The following is a 22,615-nucleotide window of genomic DNA, read 5'->3' on the forward strand; positions in this document are numbered from 1 at the left end:
CTCTCTCTCTGTCCCCTGCCTCTCTCCCCTTTCCTCTCCTCCCTCCTCTCCCCTCCCATCTCTCCTTGCCTCCCTCCTTCCCTCCCTTCCTCCCTTCCTTCCTAGAGATCTCATAAAGCTAGAGTGGGAATAGTTTTTGTACAGAAATTATGTATGATTCTCTCCCCCTTCCAACCCGGCTAACTCCACATCTTGATATGAACACAAGACTCTGTATCAGAACCCAAAACTAACTGATAATCTCACCACGTCCCCCACCCAGTGCTGAGGCTGCAGTCTGTGAGCAGAAAGGAGTGGGTGTCGGTGTGGGTAGGGTCCCCTGTGATGCTAAGCCCTTTAAATGCAAGTGCTCTGAACTTCCTGTCTGGGAGTCATTTCAGTAGAACCTCTTTTTACTCTCAGAGGTACTCCAGGTTGGACAATAAATCATATGGTCTCCTACCTATTGGTTTTTAAGAAGTCCATGTATGACACTAACTTCTCTTCATTTTTAAGTTTTTGAAAATCATCTAGTCTTCTGAAAAGGGGTTTCTATTACCTGAGGACAGCTGTGGTACTTGAGAATGAAGGGGCCAGTGAAGTGGTTAGGAAAGCATAGTTTTGTCACGAGATCGGGGTAGGCCAGGGCACCTACTGCAGGAGCAGGCGAGTGTTTCATCTCGGCCTTCCTCTGGCTGGTGAGCCAGCCTTGGCCAGAAGTGCCAGGATGTAGCCACAGGAGTGTCTTCGGGATGCCCGGATGTACAGAAGCTGGGCCCTGAGAGTAAAGAAGTGAGCCTCGCTGTTTGCCCCGCCTGTCCTGCTAGAAGCCAGCGGTGCCAAAGATGAATTTTCTTTCTCTTTCAACCCTGTTGTGCTAGGGATTATTTTTTCATTCTGTTTTGTTATTATTTTTTTTTCTTTTTTATTTCCTTCTATAAGTGAGAGGATGTCAGGGTTGAGTCCCCTCACCTAGGGCTCAGAGCCCAAGCTCTCCTCCGGCCCAAGATAGCCACACACTGAACATTGCATGCTGGGAGCCCACCTGGGAGCCCTCCTCCCTGGCCTGGGTGACCACCCCTCTTCTGCATGGCCCACTGCAGACTGCCACCAGCTCTGTCCCAAACACATCAGCAGCGTACTGGTTTTTCTTAAAGACTCAGGTCACATCATGCCGCCTCTCTTCCTCAGACTTCTTGATGGCGTCCCACCTCCTGAACGTAGAAATCAACACAGGGCCCAACCTGGTGCACCCTGCCCACCCTCCTCACACCCCACCTCTCCCCTTGCTCACTATGCACCAGCTGCCTGCCTGACGGATTCCCTCCATTCCCTTCTTCCTTCCCTCAGGTCCTTGCGCAAGGCTGCTTTCTGCCTGGCCTGTCCCTGCGCCCCTGCTTTGCTTGATCTGTCCCCACAGAGTCTACTCCACCAGAGAAATTGCCCGTGTTACCTGTTTCCTCCCCCACTAGAAGATCACCTGCACACAGGCAATAATTTTTTTGGAATTTTTAAGTGCATATTAAGGTGTTTGGTGTGATAGTTCCATATGTGTGTACAGTGTGCACTGATCCTACCCAACCCTGTTCTTCCACCTTTGCCCCTTTTTGATTCTTGGCAGTCACTGCTCTACTCTCAGCTCAGCTTATGTTACTTTTTATCTATGTGAGAGAACATGTGATACTTGTCTTTCTGCATCTCATCTCCCTTAACATCTCATCCTGCAGCTCCATCCACTCTGCTGCAGATGACAGGGTTTCATTCTTTGTTTTGGCTGAATAGTACTCCATTGTGAACATAGACTGTGTTTTCTTTGTCCACCATCTGTGGGTGGGCACCTAAGCCGACTCCCATCTCAAACGACTGTCATGAATAGAGCTATAGTCAGCGTGGACGTGCAGGGCCTTTTAGATGCCGACACCACTTGCTCTGGTTGTGTATGCAGGGGTCAGGGAGCTGGGCTCTCAGCTGCTGCGGGCTCAGGTGCATGGACCGCACTTTGAGTAGCAAGGAGGGGCTCTTCCTTCCCCACCTTAATAGCCAGGCCTCTTAGAGAAATGGCAGAGCAATCTCCTCTCCGTAGTTTCTCTTTCCACACTCCTCCCCAAGATCCTAAAGCAAAGGATGTTTTTGCCATTGTTTTCTTTCCTCAGTGTTTTCTGAAACCCCAGCACCAACTTCACACACACACTCACACACTCTCTCTCTCTCTCTCTCTCTCTCTCTCTCACACACACACACACACACACACACACACACACACACACACTCATTACCTGGCCTCCACTGCCTCATCAGAACTCCCATCACTGGCCTTCACTGCAGAAGTGATCGGAGGGGAAAGAATCTCCCGGCACATTTTGCAGGCCCTCACTGTCTGGTGGCGACAATCCCCAGGAGCAGGAAGCGAGGCGCACGTTGCTGCAGGGGGTGATGTCATGTCCAGGTTTCCCGCTCATGTGGCCGTCAGCCTCCACAGGCCTGTGGGCTGGTGGCATATCCGAAGAGAGGCCTCCCACTGAGTGTTCTTCCTATCTGTGTCCTCTGCACACTCGCAAGCACATTCACACACACCACATGCACACCTCTTACCCAGCGAATACTACCTTCCCACCTTTCTTACCAAAGGGCTCTTTTCACACCATGGCCCACAGGGCAGACAGCAGTATTTATCAAGCAGAGTAGACAGCCGAGCCTGCCACCAGCGCTCCATGCGTCAGCACCCCAGCACCCCCAGAGGTCCAGAAGCATCTGTGCCTCCTCACATCTGCAGCCCATTCCCAGCCCACCAGAGTGTCACACTGCCTGTGAAGCCTCCTCCCCTCTGCACTGTCCCCCCTCTAGCATGTGTAGCCTGGCGTATTTTCCTCTGTCAGCGGCACCTTCTTCCTGCCCTTTTCTTCCCCACATTTTCCGTTTAGCCCCCCACAGCCAGTTTTCTGTCCCCTGTCCTCTGCAGGAATAGGAATAGGACCTGTACAATCTGATTTGCAGAAACAGTGCCAAAAAGGTTAAAAAAAAATTCACTTGAGTGTAACAAACTGAGATTTGCTCTGAGCAGGGCATGCGCCCCAGCAGTTGCTTCTCCCTGTCCCTTGAGAGGCCTGCTCAGGGCTGTCTTCTTCCAGCATCCCTGTGCTTCCTGCATGTGGGCCTTTCTGTGATGGGGAGACAGAGGAAAGGGGTGGGGCTGTTGGGCCTGTGTGGGTCTAGGAGAGCACTTTCTCATTCTAAGGTTCTAGAAATAGGCAATGGGGGACCTTAGAGGTGAAATGACTTGGATGTTTCCTTTAGGAACTCAGCACCAAGAGATTTGGGCACCAAATGAGAAATGTGCAGCTTCCATTTTGAGCTAATTGCTAGAGAAAACTTAAAGCAATTTTGTTCACCCTGAGACTGAGTCTGAAAATATCACTCTTGATTTATTTCCCCTTTTTCTCCTTTGAGCAACCTTCCTGTCCCTCCCACTAAGCTGTAACTCAGCTCTTTTCAGCTCAGATACCTTCAGGGTCTCCTTCTTTCTTCTCATGGGTCGTCCATTTTAAAGCCCACTTCTTCCATATGATTCCTGGACCAACCAGCTCTGCCCGCTCCCATTTTTGAGTTCCTTTAGCAAATACTGTCCTTATTTAGTACTTGTTATGGCTTGTATCTAAATGTCCCCCCTAAAGCTTTAATCATAGTGGGGCTTTTCAGAGGTTATTGGATCTAGTATATATGAATGTGGATTAAGAGTATGATATTGATATTAAGGATATGGTACTAGATTAGGCCATTAATTGGTTTATCAAAGTTCTGAGTGTGGGTAATGGGAAGGCCCACCCTTGTGTGTGGTTGACACACCCAAAAAGCTTTTAGCCTAGGTGAGATAAAAGGGAGAGTGAAGCTTGCTGCTTGCTGCTTCCTGCCTGCTCTTCTATGGACTGTTTTCCCTCTGCCATGCTACCCTGCCTTGGAGCCAGCCAACTATGGAACATCTGCCTTTCCTTCTTTAACTTGTGGCTATCAGGTATTGTGTCTCAGAAATGAGAACAGTAACTAAGACAGTATTAATACTGTGTTATTTACTGTGCTTTAAAGTTGTTTCTGTTGCCTCCATAATAAGTTGAAAGCCCCATAAGGAAAGAAGTCTAGGGGTGTGTTGTATACTCCACAGTGCCCAGAGTTTTCACTGTGTGTGTGTGTGTGTGTGTGTGTGTGTGTGTGTATGTGTTTGTGTGTTACAGACCACTTGAAATCTGCTAAAGACTAAAGATACTCTCCTCTGGAAAATGCACCTACACTGAAATTCTATGTAAGAATTCGGGGAGGGGTTGCAGCTGCCTTGGTGGCTGCAGTTTAGTAACACCGGGCAAAGTAAGCAGTACTATTGGCTGAACAAAGAGTAGGTGCTCAATGACTCCATGCTGAGGTGTGTCTCTCGCTGTTTTCTCTGGACAGATTGCCTTGACGTTCTCGATCGTCTTTGGGGTCATTGTGTATCGGATCACAACTGCAGCTGCTCTGTCTCTTAACAAGGCCACACGCTCTAATGTCCGGGTGACAGTCACAGCAACAGCGGTCATCATCAACCTCGTAGTCATCCTCATCCTGGACGAGATCTACGGGGCTGTGGCCAAGTGGCTCACCAAGATAGGTACTGTGGCACAGTCCTGTCTTTGTTCTGGGGCTCCGTGAGTGTGTGTAAGGTGCTTGGTGGTATGACCCTAGATGAAGAAATGATGGGAATGGGATGGTTTGTACAGTGCATTATAGTTGAAAGAGTGAGAAAGTACAAGGCAAGCTAAAAGGTAAAGGCAGTCTTCCCTGTAATGTAGTCAATTGTCTTTTGGTCTGTGTTGATTGCCTCATGTGACAGGGAGCTCACTGTCCCTAAGGATAACCCATGGGTTCTGTTCATTTTAGCCTCACTTAGAAGAAAGGCAGATTCAACATTTCCTGCTAGAAATGACTGAGTTTGGGCTCTCCTCATTTTCCCAGCAGCATTTACAAAGTGGAGGAAAGCCTCTTGATACTTGAGCCCAAGAGGGTCTTATCTGTCCCAGAAAATCCCCACATTCCCCAGGCACTGAGTGGACTTCAAAGAGATGTGTCAGACTCCCCAGCTCAAGCCAGTGGGAAACCGCAGCGGCCCAGCCTCAGCTGTGTCGTCTGAGCCCAGTCGGCTGTTGTCTGAGCTCTGTGTTCTGGCATCTGCACGTTAGAAGTGGGGGCTGAGAGTGAGGACCTTTCTTCATTGTGCACACTTGGTGGCAAGGGTTCACCCCTTCCTTCTTGATGTCTGGGGTTTCCCTCTTGACTGGAGGAACTAGTGCCCCTGGATGCTTACAACCTCACAGGGAAGCTGATAAAGGTAGATGTCTGCAGTTCACTCACCAGCTGGAAGCTGGACCCTTGGTAGAGTGCCCACCTTCTCAGAGAGCCTTTCCTGGAGGACTGGCACATTCCAGAGGGCTAGGTGGTCAGTGCTTTCCACAGCATGGCCTCTGCTCCAAGACTATACATGGTGGCACCTGTCTTTGAGTTCCCTGGGAGCCAGAGGGGTGGCTCTGATGTCCTCACCCATCTGTATGTTCCTTCCCAGGCACCTTGAGAGCAGTTTCAGTAGTGAACTAAGTGCTGTGCTGGATGGGATTCCAAGGGAGCCCTTAGATGGTGCATCTGACACTGCAGGGGGCTCAGGAGGCTTGGAGGCTGAGACTCCTAACTGGAGAGCTTGGAGATAAGTGGTGGGCATGTGTTTCTGGGGGTAGAGAATGGGCAAAGGAAACAAACTGAGAAATGTGGCACCGAAGGAGGAGATCAGATCTCTGGGGGTCAGGAAAGGCCTACAGGGAAGTAATGGGAGGCCATTAGGTCCACAGGGGCAGGGTGTGTGTGTGTGTGTGTGTGTGTGTGTGTGTGTGTGTCTAAATACTAGCAGAGCAAAGAGCCAATCAGCATATGGGAGAAAGGAAGCATGATGTGTGTCCTGGAGGCACGAGGAGCCCAGCGTGGTAGCTGCCGTGGGGACCTAGGCATGTCCAGGGCATAGTGGGATGGGAAGCAGGCCCAGGGACTTGTCCGACATCTGGCTTTATATTTTGGTGGAAGATCTTATAAGCCAGACTGAGCACTCTGTGTTCATTTTCATAGACCATGGAGTGGTGTTGCTGGAGTTCAGAAGGGCATCTGGCAAACTCTGCCACCCTCCTGGCCTGATCACTGAGCCGAGATAGAAATAAGATGACACAAGTAGACAGAAATCAACATGTCAGCTTTACAGCTGAAAAAGGCCACAGTGGAGGAAGTAGCTTACCAAAGAGCCAAAGTTTCCTAACACCAGCTTCCCTATGATCCCTCTCGCAGTGGCAGGCTGGGGTGCACAGTCCTGCAAGGCTCAGGTCATGCAGGGACTCAGAACACCAGCTTCCTGAAGGACCTGTGCTCTCAAAAGAAGGGCAGAGGCAGCAGGTAGGCAGGGAATGCATGTCACCTTCCAGGGTGATCACAAGTCGGGCTGCTCTCCCTTGTACCATCCAAGAGGAGAAACTCCTGAGACATGGGGGAAGCAGCTAGGACAGCGAGGGTGAGCCTTGCAGAGCTTTCAGTAATAACGCACAGCCCACTGCAGCATGAGTGCAACAGGTTCACTACCAGTGAGCTAGGACATTGCAACTGAGAAGTCATGGAGACCGGGAAAAGATGTCTCCATTCCCCATCTGGTTCCAACCCAACATCACTGAGGATGCTTTGAAGCGCATAACATGTTGGGTAAATGCTTATAGTTATTCAATCAGGGATGCAGGATCCAATGGACTAGGGAGAGGCAGGAAGATCTAACGTAAAGAAGGGTATGGGATAAGAAGCGGAAGTCAGCAATGGTGTGGAAATTTCTTCTTGCTGTCCACTTGTGCTTTTGTTACACAGCTCCAGATGGTGGTAAGGACAGAAGAGAGAGCCATCAATAGCCAGCGACTCATTTACAAGTACTTAGGGAACAATTCCCACGCACAAAGCAGGGCCCTAACTCTTAAGGCCAGGAACTGTGACACTATACCTGCTCGTGTCAGACTCCCTCCTCACCCAGAAAGTTCACGCAACTCCAACTTGCAAGCCAGTTTCTGTTACTTCATAAGAAGATGTTTCCAGAAGGGAGATGGATTTTTAAAAAAGGTCCATTTTATTCTTTGTGATGTAATATGCTTGTAATGTGTTCTTAAACTCCAAAGTTTTTCTCTGATCCCACTTTATCATCACAAAAGCTATGTGTGGCCAGGAAGTATTCGATTATCATTTTACTAAGGCTGAAACTCAGATTTTCCTTCTAAAACACAGACACCCATTGTGCTCCTTTGATGTACATTTCTTCCTGGCTGTATTGATGTGGTCTCTGCTCTGGGGCCCATTGTCCTGGGTTGTTGTTCTTATTGAATCCAGTGGGAAAAGTCTTGAGTTCTAGATATGGCCCCTTCTCTGTCCCATCCTACAATTGTGTGGCACTGAATAGCAGGAAACATTTCTGGACCAAGTTTTGCAGATCCTTCCCTCATCATTTTTCTTCCCCTATCTGTGGATCATGGTTCTGATGGACCCTTTTCATAGCCCAGTGACTACAACTTTGTCCTCAGCCTCTGTCTTGGAAACCTCCATCCACTCTCCCTTTTGCAAACGGTAGGCTGGCAGGCATCAGAGTCCCCTCAGAGAGCTGCCCATCGCTCTGTGTCAGGTATAAACCAGTGGTAAGACTCTCAACCACCTTCTTCCCTCTGTACTCCTCCGCTCCAGCCAGCCCACTGCCAGTCATCAGGGTACCCTGTGTGTTCTGCAGGGCCCTGGTGCCGGCTTCTGCTGAGGAAGTAGATGTGCTGACCCTCAGTGGCCCCTACTGCAGAGGGCCGCTCTCCAGGAACCCTAGTCGGGACACTTGGTCCTCTGTGACTTTCCTTCCCTGTGATCTCTCCGGGCATAGGCACCTCACCCATTTCCTCCTCCGTCATTGTTTACAGAGCACCCACTTTGTGCTACGCACATTTTTTTCTTTTTTTACATGGATTGAACCCATGGTCTTCGTGAGCTACATTGTCATATCTTTCTTATTTTGAGGCAGAGTTTCACTAAGTCACTAAGTTGCCCAGGCTGAGCTTGAACTTTTGATCTTCCTGCCAGAGTGCTGGGATCACAGTTGTGCATCACACACCTGATTGTGCCAAACACAGTTCTGGAACCATAGCAGTAAACAAAAGTCCATTTCCTGTTGTGGTTATGATTATATTACGTAAAGGAAAGGTATCCAGGAAACAAGAATGTTTCCTAGAGGGTGAGAGAGGCGTTATGTGATAGAGAGCAGTTTGAGATGGAGCACACGAAGGGCCTGTCACGGTGGTACAGCTGTGGGTGAGATCCGAAGGGCAGGAGGAATCTTCTACGCAAGCACTTGGAGGGAAAGGTGCAGAGTGACAGCAAAGACAAGGGCTGCAGGTAGGAAGATGCTTGGAGGGTGTTGGTCCTTGAGTGTCAATCGTGCACTGTCTTACACTACTGCTCCTGTTCATGTCAGAACAGACTGGGCTCCGCTGGGGCAGCGCATCCACCCCTTCTTGGTTGCCTGACATGGCTCATGGTTCTCGCTAACACTGCATGTCCCATGTGGATGGGCCGAGCACTCTTCTGATGCAGTTTCTCCAGCACCCAGAGGACTCCGTGTCTGGGAACTGGAGCTGGCAGTCCACAGAGGCTGGCAGATGCCTCCATCTGGAAGTGTCATTGTCCCTCCTGCTCACAGCTCCCTGGCAAGCACCAGCCCAGTCCTGAGAGGGTGGGGACGTGTGTCCATGTGTCCACGTGCGTAGCCGCGCTCCTCTACCGCTTGTTGCAGCCAGGCTGCTGGGCCCTTGAGATCAATGACTCTGCCTTTCACTTTCTTTTCTTTGCACAGTGCCAGCCTCCTGGGAGCTCCCAGCGTGTCTGTGGGTGCCATGTCGGTAAAACACATCCCTGTCTTCATGCATTCAAAAAGATTTTTTTTTTTTTTTGCCCACAGCTAAGTGTCCTGCCTCAGAAGAGGCTTCTGGGAGCCTTCATGTATCCATCCTCTCCCTGCCTGCCTACTCAGTGATTCAAAGAAATACTGAGAGAAGGAAAATGTGGGTGTACCCAAAAGGGTAGTGCCAATGGAGGCCGCCAGGATGTCAGAGGCCTTGAAGTTTCCTTCATGGCGAAGTGCATTCACCTACAAGATGGTCACGCCCACGGGCATGGGCGTGGTCTCAGGCCCACCTGGGGACACAGGCTGTGGGTGAAACCACCTAAAGGAATGAGAAGGCTGCCAGGCTTAGGGGCCGGCTTCACCATTCTCACGCTGGGTTAATACCCATCTGGCTCTCTGCCCCAGATCTCCTGATAGCCGAGGAGGCTGTGCCTCAGTGCACTGGTTGGCAGGTGCACACAGCTGGTGCACAGGGCCCCATTGAGCTTCCCAGTGTTTCCTGCAAGGCTGAGCAGTGAGACTAGTTTTCCAGGCATATCTCTCCACAGGTCCCCAGATCAAGTATCTCTGAGGTCCCTTCATGCCCCAAGTATTTAGGACAAATGACAGAATTTAAGTGCCTTTAGAGGGCTCAGCTCCGCAGTAGTTGATAGAAACAGTAATGGTTCCCTGGCTTCCACAGTAATGATGACAGTGGGCTTGGGTGCAGACCACGCCATGGTGTGGAGGTGCTGAAGTCCTGGGACCTGAGCTGAGACTTGAGGTATCTAGAGAAACAGATGAAGTGTTGGGCCTTTGTCTGAGAGGAGCCTGGGCATGAGGCTGGGAGTGCCCAATGTGCAGCCAAGTTCAGGATGCATCAGTGGCTGGAACTGGTGCATACAAGTGTGAGAATTCTGGTGGAAGGGTGGGATCTGCCTTAGTCTGTTCTTTCCCGGAGCCTGACGGGTGTCTGTTACAAAGAAAAGATCCATATCCTGCAGGAGGGAGTGAGCAAGTGCTGGGCAAGACGTCAGGACCCCAGACATGCAGGCCAGCAGGACAGGCCTCAGGCACACATGGTAGGGGGCTAGGGCACAAGGCCAGGAAATCAGGGAAAACAAGCTCGCTGACTCCAGGCTCGCTGACTCCAGGCTCGCTGACTCCAAGCTTGCTTCTGCCTCGGGTCAGGACCCAGGGTGTCCGGGACCTTCGAGGCAAGCAGCCTGTGGGTCCACACATTTTGGAATAGGGCGTCCAGGGCTCCTGAAAAGTGTAGGCTCCAACAATCCAAAGGCTGAGTAACCAAGGTGCCATTGGCTCACCCCCCACCCCCACGCCTCCCTTTTAACATGGCCTGAGCTGCTGTGGTCTGTGCCATGCTGAGTTTCTCCGCCCCAGGGAGCCTCTTCACATACGGGTCTATGGTAGGTACTTGGACGATTACTGAGTCAGATCAATGTCTCCGGGTCCTAGGAAGATGGCTGTGCTTGTGAGTCATTTAAACATTGCTGTGGCCCACTCCAGAGCCTCCTAGATGCTCCTGGCTGGGTAGCAGAAAGGATGGGGACAAAAGGGATGGGAAAGAGAACTGAGACTTACAGAGTGTCATCTTCGGTGTTCCAGGCGTGGGTGGGCATTGTGCGTGCTTTGTTCACGTCATTTTCACAGTCGTACACAGGCACACACAGGGCTCACCTACACCCAGAACTGTGCTGAGCACTTTCCCTCAGTCAGCACAGATGCCCTCGGGCATGATGTGTGGCGGTTTCGGTTTCTGTTGGAAATGTCCTAAGTTTCAAATGCATTTAATTCACCCCATCTCCTGGACAGAGCCGCTCAGCTCAGCGGCACAGCACCCTGCAGGGCATCTGTCCCTCTTCCCCTTGGCATCTTGTGGCCGACTCAGTGCTGCTGCCCAGCATCACAGTGTTTCTTCCTGCATGGCCCTAGCCCTGGAAAAGATTAAAATTCAAAGTTCAGTTTCCCCTGGATGAGTATCGCCTTCCTACAGTCAAAGGTTGAAATAGTGTCAGTTAAGCCATCCTAAAACCAGCGACTGTCTGTATTCCTAACCCTCAGACAGGCTGGACAAGGCTGGCGCTGAACAATCCCGTTGTAGGGGTGGGAAGACTGAGGTGCAGCGAGGTGAATGAGGAGTGCCAGGTTGCAGAGCTGCTAAGCGGTGCACCCAGCCTCAGCCCCACAGGCCGGCACCACTATGCTTGATTGTCTTGCGACCCGTCACTGTGCCTTTCAGGACGGCTTGAATTTGTTGGGAAAGCAAAAGAAAGGCAATGTGGGCTACAGAATTAAAATACCATATAGCTACACACATGTGAATGGCAGCTGTTCAGGTGGCTCTGGGGACAGGGACAAACAGTGGATCAGAGGCCTCATGCAGGGAGCCCTGTGGGGAGCAGGCTGTCTCTCTGAGCCCACTCACCCTCCCCGTAGGTTTGCACGGGAGGAGACGGTAGAGGGCACAGACTTTGCTTGTTGTCCTGCACCCTTTGCTTAGTTTTAAAAAAGACAGACATTTTTAAGAATTGAAATGCTACCAGTCTAAATTTTTTCTTCCTGCTCTAAACTGGCCTCAGCGAAGGGTAATGTAGTAGTACTAAGGAGGGGGGAGGGAGGGAGGAGGGAGGGTTAGGGAGAGAGAGTGGGCAGAAGGGAGAGGAGAGGAAAGAGAGTAAAAAGGAGGATACAAATGCCTGCAAGGCACCCACAACTCTTTAAGGAGGAGAATGTCCTGGGTCTGTACGGATGGATCTAATTTCCCGTCACATGTGGAGGAAGTATGCCTTTGGAGTGTGGGGTGAAAGTGCTGGCTTGATTGGATTCAGTGGCCCAGGCCAGTGTCTCAAGGCTGCAAGGAGCCTCCTAGGAACAGGTGTCCAGGGCGAGGATGTAGATGGGCCAGTGCGGGTCAGAGTGGGGTCCTGGCTTTCCTGAGGGATGCACAGAGCACTGGGAATTTGAAATCTGGCCTTTGCTTCAGGTCACAGGCTGTATTGCCTTCCCTTCCTGCTTTGCCACCAGCTTCTGACTTGCTGGGTGGCCTCAGAAGACTGAGCAGGAAGAGCCTAGGCCGCCCCATCTGGGGAGGCCCTGGAAGGGTGTGGCCAGGAAACATTCTACCATTGTCTGCAGGCCCCCCGGTGAGGTTGGCATGCACCATTGCAAGTGTCTGGGGAAGGGGCTGATACTGTTAATAAAAAAGATGTGTGATTCTGGTTCCCGCCCAAGTCTGTGGAGCTGTTTGTTCCATGCACATGAAACCATTGGCAGGCACAGTGCTACTCAAAGTAGTTTTAGTAGACCTGGGAAGACATCCTTCCCAGACATGAGCTATCACCTTAACGGAGCTCTCATTTTCCCAATCACGGAAGCACCTCACTTATCACCAAGAAATCCCATATATTCTTCTCCTTCTCTGAATTTTCTGAGAACTCAGGGACTTAAACTCAATGGAGGAAAAGAGAATAGGGCTGTGGTGATCATCTCGTCTCCTCTTTTCCCTAGACCCTTCTCCACTCAGGGAATTGGTGATATTGCTTCCTGCCTCTCCCGGAGAGTGTCCCTTCATAATTATGGTCCCCCTTCCTGGTCCTCCCGGGGCTCCAGTGACACGGTTCCTCTCCTCATCTCCCCACTGCAGCAGAGTTGTGCCCTTTGAGCCATCTGAGCTGAGTTTGTTCCTTCTGGGGTAGCGGAGCACGGAGCCACCTCAAGTGTGTTTGGCCCCTGCTCCTCTGAATCTTATGCTGTACCACACTGCTGTTGGACACTGGACTGGCCTGGCTGGGAGAAGGGGCTGGACCTCTGCAGTCCTGGACAGGCTGCTGGGCTTTCAAGGGAGGATGATCTCCTCCTGGGTCTCGGTCAAGGGGCTGCTTCTGTGAGCATCCCTGTCGCCTCCAGCCCATCTCCAGGATGACCCCAGCACACAGACCCAGGGCCACGGAAACCCCTTCCAAGGAGCACACACAAAAGACATCAGGTCGGGTGAGACACTGCCAAGCCTCCTGAGGAAAGTGATGCCAAAATGCCTACCCTGGCTTTCTAAGAGAGCTCTGCTAGGATCTTCAGGAGCCCACTGGCAGCTCTCCACTGTCTCTCCGGGAACAGCCTGCTGCAGTCTGAACCAGTGCTGTGCTAAGGGCCTCCCCGGTTGGTCTCACTTCTCAGGGGTGCTTGGTGGAAGGTCTGTTGGCTTCCATCGCATTGCCCTTCTCATCATAGCCTTTAAACTTCCTAGTCTTCAGAGCTGGCCAAGCTCGTCAAAGGAGGGCTCTCCATTCAGATGTGACTTCACCCCCTTGGGTTGTGACTGAGGGCGGCAAAAGCACAGGGTACCAGGGACTCAATGTGTCTAACTCAGAGTTCTTAATTTTTCCTCCAAACACATCACCTTTCACTCATTTTTTCCATCTCAAAAAAAAAAAATGTCACTATCAACTACTCACATGCACCTACCAAAACTCAAGTGTTATCTTGGATCTCTTTTCTCTATCCCTGGAATCCATTCTGGTAGAATATATTGTCCATCCCATTTTCAAACATATCCCAGATCTGATCACTGCACCCAAGTTCTACCCTGATATTGATCAATCCACTCTTTGTTTCTCTGCTTATTCTTTTATTTTCTTTCCCATCTCCCTTCACAGCTCATCTGTGTTATTTTAAATTTAATTTCGCCAAGAAGTTTATTTGGATTGTGGTTTCAGAGTTCGGTCCACGTATGGCAGAAAGAGCATGGTGAAAAGACATAGTAAAAAAAGCTTCTCAACCCATGGCAGCCAGGAAGCAGAGGGAAAGAGGGAGACGGAAAACAGGAACAAGAACACACTCGTTCAGGTTATGCCTCCAGCGACCCTCAACCAGGGCCCACCTAACAGCACGTTGAACTATGAGTATAGCATTTAGTTTGACCTCCAAACACATGAGACTTTTGGGCACATTTCAGATGTAAACCATAATAACCATATCCTTCCTGCGCTCAAAGCCTCATGTGGCTTTCCACTGGGTGTCCAGCAAGCCCATATAGACTCGCTGGTCCTCCTCTCTAGTTGCACTCTTTGTACTTCCTTCCAGCTCAGAGTGCACCAGTCACTTGAACCTGTCCCTTCCTGTACAGCCTTGAGTCTTTCCCTAGCCCAGGCCTCTGTCCTTTCTGTCACTGCCACCCAGAGCACTACCAGCTGCTTCCAGCCTCAGCTCCTGGTAGCCTCCTCAGAGGCCTTTCTGACCCCTCCACCTACAACAGTTTTCTTCCCCTCATCTCCTTCCAGGTTCCTTTAATATGTACTTCTTTGTAAAGTGGTGTAAGAGAGCTACCCAAACTATGGCAGCCAGGAAGGGGTGGGGAGAGAGAGGAGTCAGGGATAGGTCTGCCTTGAGTATCAACTCCATCAGAGAGGAAGCCCACTGGTCTCTCTATTCACTGTCCTTCTCGTGCCTGGTGCCTACACTTGTGACTCGATACAACAGAGCTGTTGAAAGGAAAAGGACAGTGATGGGAGAGGTGAAAGTCTTTCTTTGGGATTATCTTCCCCTGGGAAGATAGGAGGGTCTGGCTGGGTTTGGGGTTATTGATTTTCACTTGGGGCTTGGTTTCCAGGACAGAACCTTTGTGAGATGACCCACTGGTGTCACAGAAATGTCCAACTACAAACACGACACACCTACCTGCCCTCCCTTTTGTCTCCCCTAACCCTTATAACAGGAAGGAATCTTTATAAAGCAGCCATGACATCCAAATGGGGTGTCCGTGCCTGTGCTCAGGCAGTACCTGGAGCATGGTGGGTGCTGGGTATGGAGCACACATGCTTGGCCCTGTGTTTCTCTCCCTCCCTCCCTCCCTGTCTCCCTTTCTCCCTTTTTCTGTCTGCCTGTCTCTCTGTCTGTCACTCTTGCTATCGCTTTCTGTCTGTCTCCATTGTTCCCTTCTTATTTGTCCTCTTTTCCTTTAAAAGAGATGCCCCAGAGCACTGTCACCAAGGGCCCAGCCAGCCAGCACAGCAGGTCTGTGTCCCTCTCTCTCAGGGTGAGGGCCATCTTCCTGACTCTGAGGGAGGAGTCCTCATGCTAAGAAGCTCTCGGGGTGGCAGGAGTGTCTCCAAAACAGCCGGAAGGAATCTGTAGCCTGGGCTGCTCGCAGCTCTCTCGGCCCTTGCGCTGGCTGCCTGATTACCCAGCTAGTTAGGCTTCTCCCAGGGTGATTCCCTCCCCGAAGCACCACCCAGGCAACAGCATCCTACACTGGGGCTCAGATGGTCCCAACACATACACAGGCATACGGCGCACACTGGGTGTACCAGAGGGTTGGAGGTCAGGAAACATTGCTGTTGGCAAATTGCCCTGGCACAGAGGAAGGTTAAGGAGCAAGCACCTTTGCTTGTGGGCTCAGCTGGCAGACTCAGATTCTCCTTGCTTCTGCCCCAGCAGTGCCCGGGCTGGGAGTGGAAGTACACACTTGGCGGCATCTCCCCATATCTGCTGGCTGGGCTGTTGGGGAAAGCGGTAAGGAGAAGCTGCTTTTCCGAGATTCAGGTTCTCCAGCTGGCACCTCTGGCCTGCCGTGCTGTTGCCATATGATTAGGAGGGTACTCTGGGGACATTAAGTCCTCAGCTGGCCCTTTGGGGCTAACTCGGGCTTTCATGCTAATTATTTCCTGAGGCTACTTGTAGCTGGGTCATTGGCACTCATATTTTTTCATGACACGATGCAACAGAGCCCTGTGTGAGGACGCTATCTCTAGTCCTTTCCGTGGTACCCTGGTGGAAAGCTGCTTCCACAGATTGGGAGCAGGTGAGCCTCTCGGATGACCTCTGGTTGACTCTGGGGCCCTTTGGGGAGGTTGGATTTCAGGGGAACCTACAGGATGGGGGGGCTTGCCTGCTTATCTAGTCACAGTGCCACCCAAATTCCTGTAGCCATGCAATCTGAAGGCATTTTATTTGAGGTTATAAGAAGCACAGTGACAAAGCATTTCCTCAGAGGTCTTGTGAGAGGATCTTGCCCAGTGGCCTGAGTGCAGGTAGCCCTGCGTGGTCTGTGGTTGTCATCCTGCTGGGGGACCCTGGGGATGCTGGTCTCCACTTTCAGCCTGGCAGTCGGTGTCGTGGGCAGGTGAGGCTCTCAGTGTTGACTGTGCAGAGATTCAAGAGTCAGGCCAGAGCCTGGGGCTGTGGTTTCTCCTTTGTCCATGAAGCACTGTGTCTCCCTCGCTGCATGGTGTCCTTGAGGCCTTTGTTCCCCAGGGGCTTGGGCAGGTGCACCATGGCCATGGTGTTCTGCCGAGGTGGGCACCTGGGTGATTTAGTGGCCCATCAAGCGGATTCAGGTTGTTTATTGGAAATGCTCATTATTTATGATAGCTCATGGCCCTGAAAGCACAGGCACAGGCTGCTTTTAGGGATAAAACTAATAAATAATAGCCTGACCATGATTTATCAGCGTGGAGGAAGGGAGATGCTCATTTCCACTTGCAGCAAATAGGTCTGAATGCAGCAGATTCCCCCTTCAGAGGATGCAGAGGAAATTCCTGCAGGGACGGGATCCGAGCACAGACAGTTCAAAGGGGGATTATAAAAGGAAATTAAAGACACGTGCCATCCCATTCCTCAGCCTCCCCCACTTCTGGACAGATTTGCAAGATACATTTTTGAAATTGTCTGACCTTAAGACCTGATTATTTATTTTTAGATGATGTTGGTTTTAATTTTCTCACTCCCCAAAAATATTTAAGAGAGATGAGTTGTGGTTACTTTTGAATCAAATGCCTTGGGTGCACTGAGCAGAGGTTCAACTTCCTATCGATGATAAGGAAAAAATATACTGTTAAAAAGGGCTTTCCTTCCTTCCTTTTTTCTCTTTCCTCTTACCTTCTGTCCTTTCTTCCTTCCCCTTCCTCCTTTTCCCTCCTTTCCTCCTCTCCTTCCCCTCTTTCTCCTGTTCTTCCTTCTCCTTCCCTTCTGTTATCTCTGTCCACCGCTCCCTCCTGTGTCTCTCATTTGTATCCGAGATGCGAATGTTTGTGGTGCCCCTGTGCCTGTTTGTGGTGCCCCTGTGCCTCGGGTTGAGGTGGGGCCCTGCTTTAGCATACCTCCCAAAGGGAAGTTCAGGATTTTCTGTGACTCTTTACTGGGGAAGCAAACAAGGTTGCTTCACTGCAAACCCCATAGCAGAAGTGAATGGAAATATTCACTGGGTGTCTCTGCCCCATTTCTTCTCGGCCCAGCTCCCTCCTCTCCCTCTCTGCCCTTCTGGTCCACCTCACAAAGCCTCTGGCATCTCCTGGTCCTACACTGATGTCCAGTACCCTCTTTCTTGTCACATGTAGGTAGTTGCACTTTCTCTGCTGCTTGTCTCTTGTCTCTTTACAGCTGTCATTCTGCTCAATAGAGAAAGACAACACCTTAGGAATGTGACCAATTTTCTCACTCTTCCAAATAATTTTTCCCGTCATTCATTCATTCAGTGAGCGTGCCTGGGAGGGTGCATCTGGTAACAGCTGTGACACCCCCCCCATGTTCCTGTCTGAGCTTGCTTATCATAAAGCCGAAGTTGTGTGTGTCAGGAGTGGGAGAAAGTGACAGGGTTATAAGTTCACTCTTAGGGATCTTAAGCTGAAAGTGACCCTGGACATCAGTGGCAGACATGTCCACCCAGGCCTTAGAACTGCTTCCTTCCGGCAAAGGCAATAAGAATCAGGCTGAAGAGGGAAACAGTCTTCAGTCCAGCGAGGACCTGACATGCATAAATCAGGTTTGTAGCAGAGAGAAGGGGGCCTCACAGATTAGGGATCAAGAGCTGTTGCTCACACATGTGGACCAAAGAAGAGATGTTCGCAATGGCAATGTTAACTGTGCATGGTGAGTGTCGGTCATTATTCAGATTTGGTAAAACAATGTGACAGTACTCGGACCTTTCCTCTCTGGGGCTGTGCCCTTCCTCACATCAGGAAGGGGGAACACAGCAAAACTGCTTGCCGGCTGAGGGAGCGGCAATGGTATCTTCAGATTCCAGAGCAAGCAGTGTCAGTGCCAGAGTAGCACTGCAGGGTGTGCACTCTCCCATTTTCAGAGCCCCTCCCAGCCCGTAGCCTGGCCTTTTTCCTGTCCTGTGCTGTGTTTGGACCACACTGTGCTGCTGAGGTTCCTGCAGTTGCTCCGCCGTGGTCCTCTGCTAATAGTGTGCTTTCCCACTGCATCTCCAGTGGGAAGGTTCCTCTGTTTTACTATTATGGGTTTTTCTTAGGACTCCAGAAGAGAATTAGCTTCTCTGTTTTGGAGGATGTGCTGTTTAGGGAGTTTGGGGTAAATTCCCAGTGGGCCCTGTGAAAGGGAGGAGTGTCACACTCACACACTTTACCCCATGAGCCATGGACCACAGGCCCCACCTACAGGGGCCTGGCCCTGACTGCCCTCAGTGACTCTTGGCCTGCTCAGAAATGCTGCCCCTGCTTTCTGGGGCCTTTGTCTTTGTTCAGGAAAATGCAGCCAACATCTCAGGTCTTGCCACCCAAGGTCCCACCCGCCATCGTGAGGTAGAACGTGCCCGGCTGTCAAGCATAGGCCGTAGAAAGGCTGTACACTCTCTGGGCAAGTCCTTGCTCCTGCTGCCATTTGTCCAGATGATTGGAAGGCAGTGTTGTGTTGGTGACTCACAGATGGGGAATTCCTCCTTTCGGAGGGGCTCCTCTGTTCCAGGGAGGAGAATTTCCCCAGGTGGCGAGGAAAGAGAGACAGAGTAGAAAACTTCATAGCCTATGTTGAGACCAAGGCTTGGGGTGGTCACCTTCACTTCCAAATGTAGCTCCCGGGCCACAGTTCCTGCCCTTACTTAGTGTTCTAGGGGAGGGGAGGAGCCTGATGTGCATCCTGGCAATATCTGCCTCACAGACTCACCCAAGGCTTAGATTAGTTCCTGCAGTGATTTAACAATGAAGGACCTCCACTTGCTCACCTGTCGGTGGACCTTCTGGGGTATGATCCTCACAGTTCTGCACACGGTTCCCGGTAGGACAGAGCCCATTGCCTCAAGTACAGTACTGACCTGTTCATGAGTACATGTGTGTCTTCCCTCACGTCTCTGTCTCATCATCCATTTCCTCCACAAGTGCATCAGTCACTTTCCTATCACTGGATCACGTTGCTTGATACCCACATCTTGAGGAGAGGTATATCTCAGCTCACAGTTTCAGAGGATTCAGCCCATGGTTATCTGACTCAGAAGCAGAAACAGCATAGTGGAGGGAGGGGCATGGCAGAAGAAAGCTGCTCAACCCACGGGAGCCAAGAAGAGGGGAGAGGGAGCTGGGGAGAGGAAGAGGAAGAGGGAGGAGAGGGGGAGGTGTCCCTCAGGAACACACCTCTTCCCACCAGGGCCCACCACCTAACAGCACATTCAGCTGTGAACTCATCAATAGATTCATTCACTAATAAATATACCCCTGTGTTCTACTTACCTTCCAAAAGCCCCACTTCCAAACATTCGAGATGGTGTGCGGACATTTTAGGCGTAAACCATAGCATCAAGCTTCCATAGAGAGCCTCCCATATAAACGATCTACTACCAAGTCTTCGATTCATGGGGATCCAAACAAGTGTACACAGGCAATCAGTGATCGCTATATTATGATTAATTTTCAAAGGGCATGGCGAAGATAATTAACAGAGAGATACAAATACTATAAAAGGAAAAACAAATTACTGCCAGCTGACTGCATCTAAGAAAGCTTCTAGAAGGAGATTATGGGCAACATTTAGTTTGGATGGTAAAAGTGTAAAAGATTTGTCCCCAAGAATGAGGGCATCCTGGGGGACAGAAAAGGTCTTGTATGCATTTCCTGAAAGGTTCCCACACAATCCATGTGCGCATCGGGTGGGCAGATAAGTCAGGCGGGCCCATACTCTAGTCCCAACTGGACACCAGCTTCCTGGCTGGCATGGCCCTGCATGGTGGCCCTGTGCCCGGAGTGCTTTCAGGTGGTATTGATCAGTCCCCATGGTATAGCACAGTGCTTTCCCTCTGCCCCTCAACAGCATGGCCTTTTACGATGAATGTCTTCATGTTTGTGCCTGGTACTAGTTTGTGTGTTAAAATTCTAACCTCCATTAAGCACTGGGCCTTTGAGAAGTGACCAGGTCCTGAGGGCAGAGCTTTCCTTAGTGAGGGTAGAGACCTTATGAGAAAAAGGCCACAAAGAGACACTTACTCTACCACATGAGCAATGAGGTGCATCTGTGAGCCAGGAAGCGGCCTTCCCTATACCCAAATCTGCCTTCAACTTGACTACCAAGCCTCCAGAATTGTGAGACACAGATTTCTGCTTCCTGCAAATGACTCACTTTATGAAATTTTGCTGCATCAGCCCAAGTAGACAAATTCCCTGACACTTCTTTACCACACTCTTTGTCATGGGGCCCATGGGGCTTCCATCAGGTGTCCATTGTAGCCTCCCAGGTGTCCCAAGTCTTCTGAAGACACCTGTGAGAGTTCTGCTCAGTGCTTCTTAGGGTCCTTCTAGGGCCATCAGCTGACCCACTTTTGGGTCTGTGACATGCTGGGGCTGTGGCCTGAGAGCCAGAGACATGCAGCTCAGGTTGTCTCACTTATCTGATGGGCCTTTGTCCTTGGAGTGAGGTGTCTCACCCCATCCCAGGGACACACAGATGGGTATTTTACCACTACAAATGAAAGAGGCAAGAAACAGCAACATGATGCCTTCTCAACTCTAGTTCAGTGTTTGATGAGTCTTTGACGTGAAGGACCTTTGTTCCATTAAACTCTTACGGGAACAGAAAGTGTGCCGGTAAAGCCTGATGAAGTAAACTTGATGGAATAAGGGTGGTAGCAGGAAGCTCTGCTACTCTGGCCCTTCTTCAAAGCATGGTGGGAAACCACTGCTCTGGCCTTGGGAGGGAAGGAGAAGGAGAAGGATGAAGACCATGTCTACCCTTTGCCTCTGTAGCCTCTCTGTGGGTTATCTGGAAGACCATGTGGGGCTTCCCAGATGAATTTGGTTCTGACATGCCAGAGGAGCGGGCCTCTTGGTTTCTTCTCTGAAGGGGGAACTTTAGAGTTGAGGGCTTGTACTCAGGTCAGGACACTGGATTGCCTTGGGCTCATCAGCTTTGCTCTTGTCTTGCAGAGGTTCCAAAAACAGAACAGACTTTTGAAGAGCGCTTGATACTCAAAGCTTTCTTGCTAAAGTTTGTCAACGCCTACTCCCCCATCTTCTATGTGGCCTTTTTCAAGGGGAGGTGAGTATAGCAGTGGCCCAGGTGCAATTTGTCACTAAAATGGTCCTCTGACCCTGGGACCAGTAGGGCAGCTTGTCCCCACTGTTACCTCATTTCCTCAGTCCTGTTCGCCTCTTCTTGACTGGGATGAATTGGCTTCTACTTGACTGTTCTCTTTAGATCCTAGTAAGCAGGGAAACTGAGAATGAAACAGGAGGTAATTTCCTTTCTAGCCAGGGGTTCTCAAGGTTTGCAGTGTGATTCTGGCGCTAACTACCTGGAGTTACTACTGGTTTCGCAGAGTAAGAACACTGCTTCTCAAGACCACCCCTACTTCAGACAGCCACAATTCTGAGGTTCCCAGGGCAGTGGCAGTTCTTACCCACTGGTTATAAATTCCACGGTTCCCATCACCCCCTCAGGTTCAATAATATACTAGATTGACTCAAAAAATCCAGTGATGAGTTATGCTTACACTTACAGTTTTATGTTAGCAAAGAGATGCAAATCAAACCAGCACATGAGAGAAATACACAGGTGAGGCCTAGGAGGGTCTTAATCAACTTCCTGGCACATCTGTGAGTTTCACCAGCCATAGGTTCAGAAGCTTCAGTATCCAGGGTTTCTCCTGAGATTCCATTACCAGGCATAGCTGATCAAATAATTCACCCTGTGAGTTAGCATGCTCTAGCCTCCACCTCTCCTTCCCAAGTCAGACTGCTGTCACTTGGCCCAAGCCCAGCCGACATGGCTGGCTCCCTCATTGTGAGTAATCATTAGCATAAATTCAGGTACAGTCCCAGGAGCCCTCCATGAATAACAGAGATGCTGCCATCACTCTGGAAATGTCGAGGATTCAGGGGCTCCTCTGAGAATCCAGGACCAGAGTCCACAGCATTTTATTACATAATAAGTCTGAATATGAAATCACTTCTGGTAAATATTTTTGTGATCAGGCCAGTCGGCAACCTACAGTGACATTTTCTATTTGACACCATCCAGCTGTATCAAGCAGGCTTCCCTGGAGCTAAAAAAATCACCCAGCATGCCATGAAACCTAACATTGCCAGTGTGTACATTTCACAGTTTCTTATAGATATGTTTGTGATCCAAAGCATGGCCCCCTTCCCAAGACATCTGTCCTCGGCTCCCATGAAATTTAAGCAGCAGAGAAACTGTCTGTATTAAGGACTATGTGCTTCACTGGTGCTTTCTTTAGCAATTTAATAGCAATGACAAATTGCACACATAATATTTCAGACATGAAAGGGTCCCCACTCTTAGACAAACTGTGTTCTACAAAGGAGATACACTTGGCCACAGCACTGCTATAGTCCGTGAAGTGCTGTAGTGATTGGTCCTGAGAATTTGGGGTGCTGGGACAGCACTCAGTGCAGCACTTGCCTGACTAGCATACGTGAGGCTCTGTGCTCA

The 22,615-nt window shown here is 50.4% G+C and overlaps 1 protein-coding gene across 1 annotated transcript in view; it reads left to right on the plus strand.

The window, feature by feature from the left end:
* The window catches only part of Ano2 (anoctamin 2), a 283,786-nt gene that overhangs the window by 220,146 nt on the left and 41,025 nt on the right, over positions 1-22,615 (plus strand). Inside the window, exons 15-16 of the mRNA XM_010611608.2 lie at positions 4,420-4,615; positions 21,091-21,202. Coding sequence (XP_010609910.1) covers positions 4,420-4,615; positions 21,091-21,202 — 308 coding nt within the window. The remainder of the gene's footprint in view (positions 1-4,419; positions 4,616-21,090; positions 21,203-22,615) is intronic.

This window comes from Fukomys damarensis, unplaced genomic scaffold (genome assembly GCF_012274545.1).
Source record: "Fukomys damarensis isolate Sample0158 unplaced genomic scaffold, DMR_v1.0_HiC HiC_scaffold_19, whole genome shotgun sequence".
NCBI classification, from domain to species: domain Eukaryota; kingdom Metazoa; phylum Chordata; class Mammalia; order Rodentia; family Bathyergidae; genus Fukomys; species Fukomys damarensis.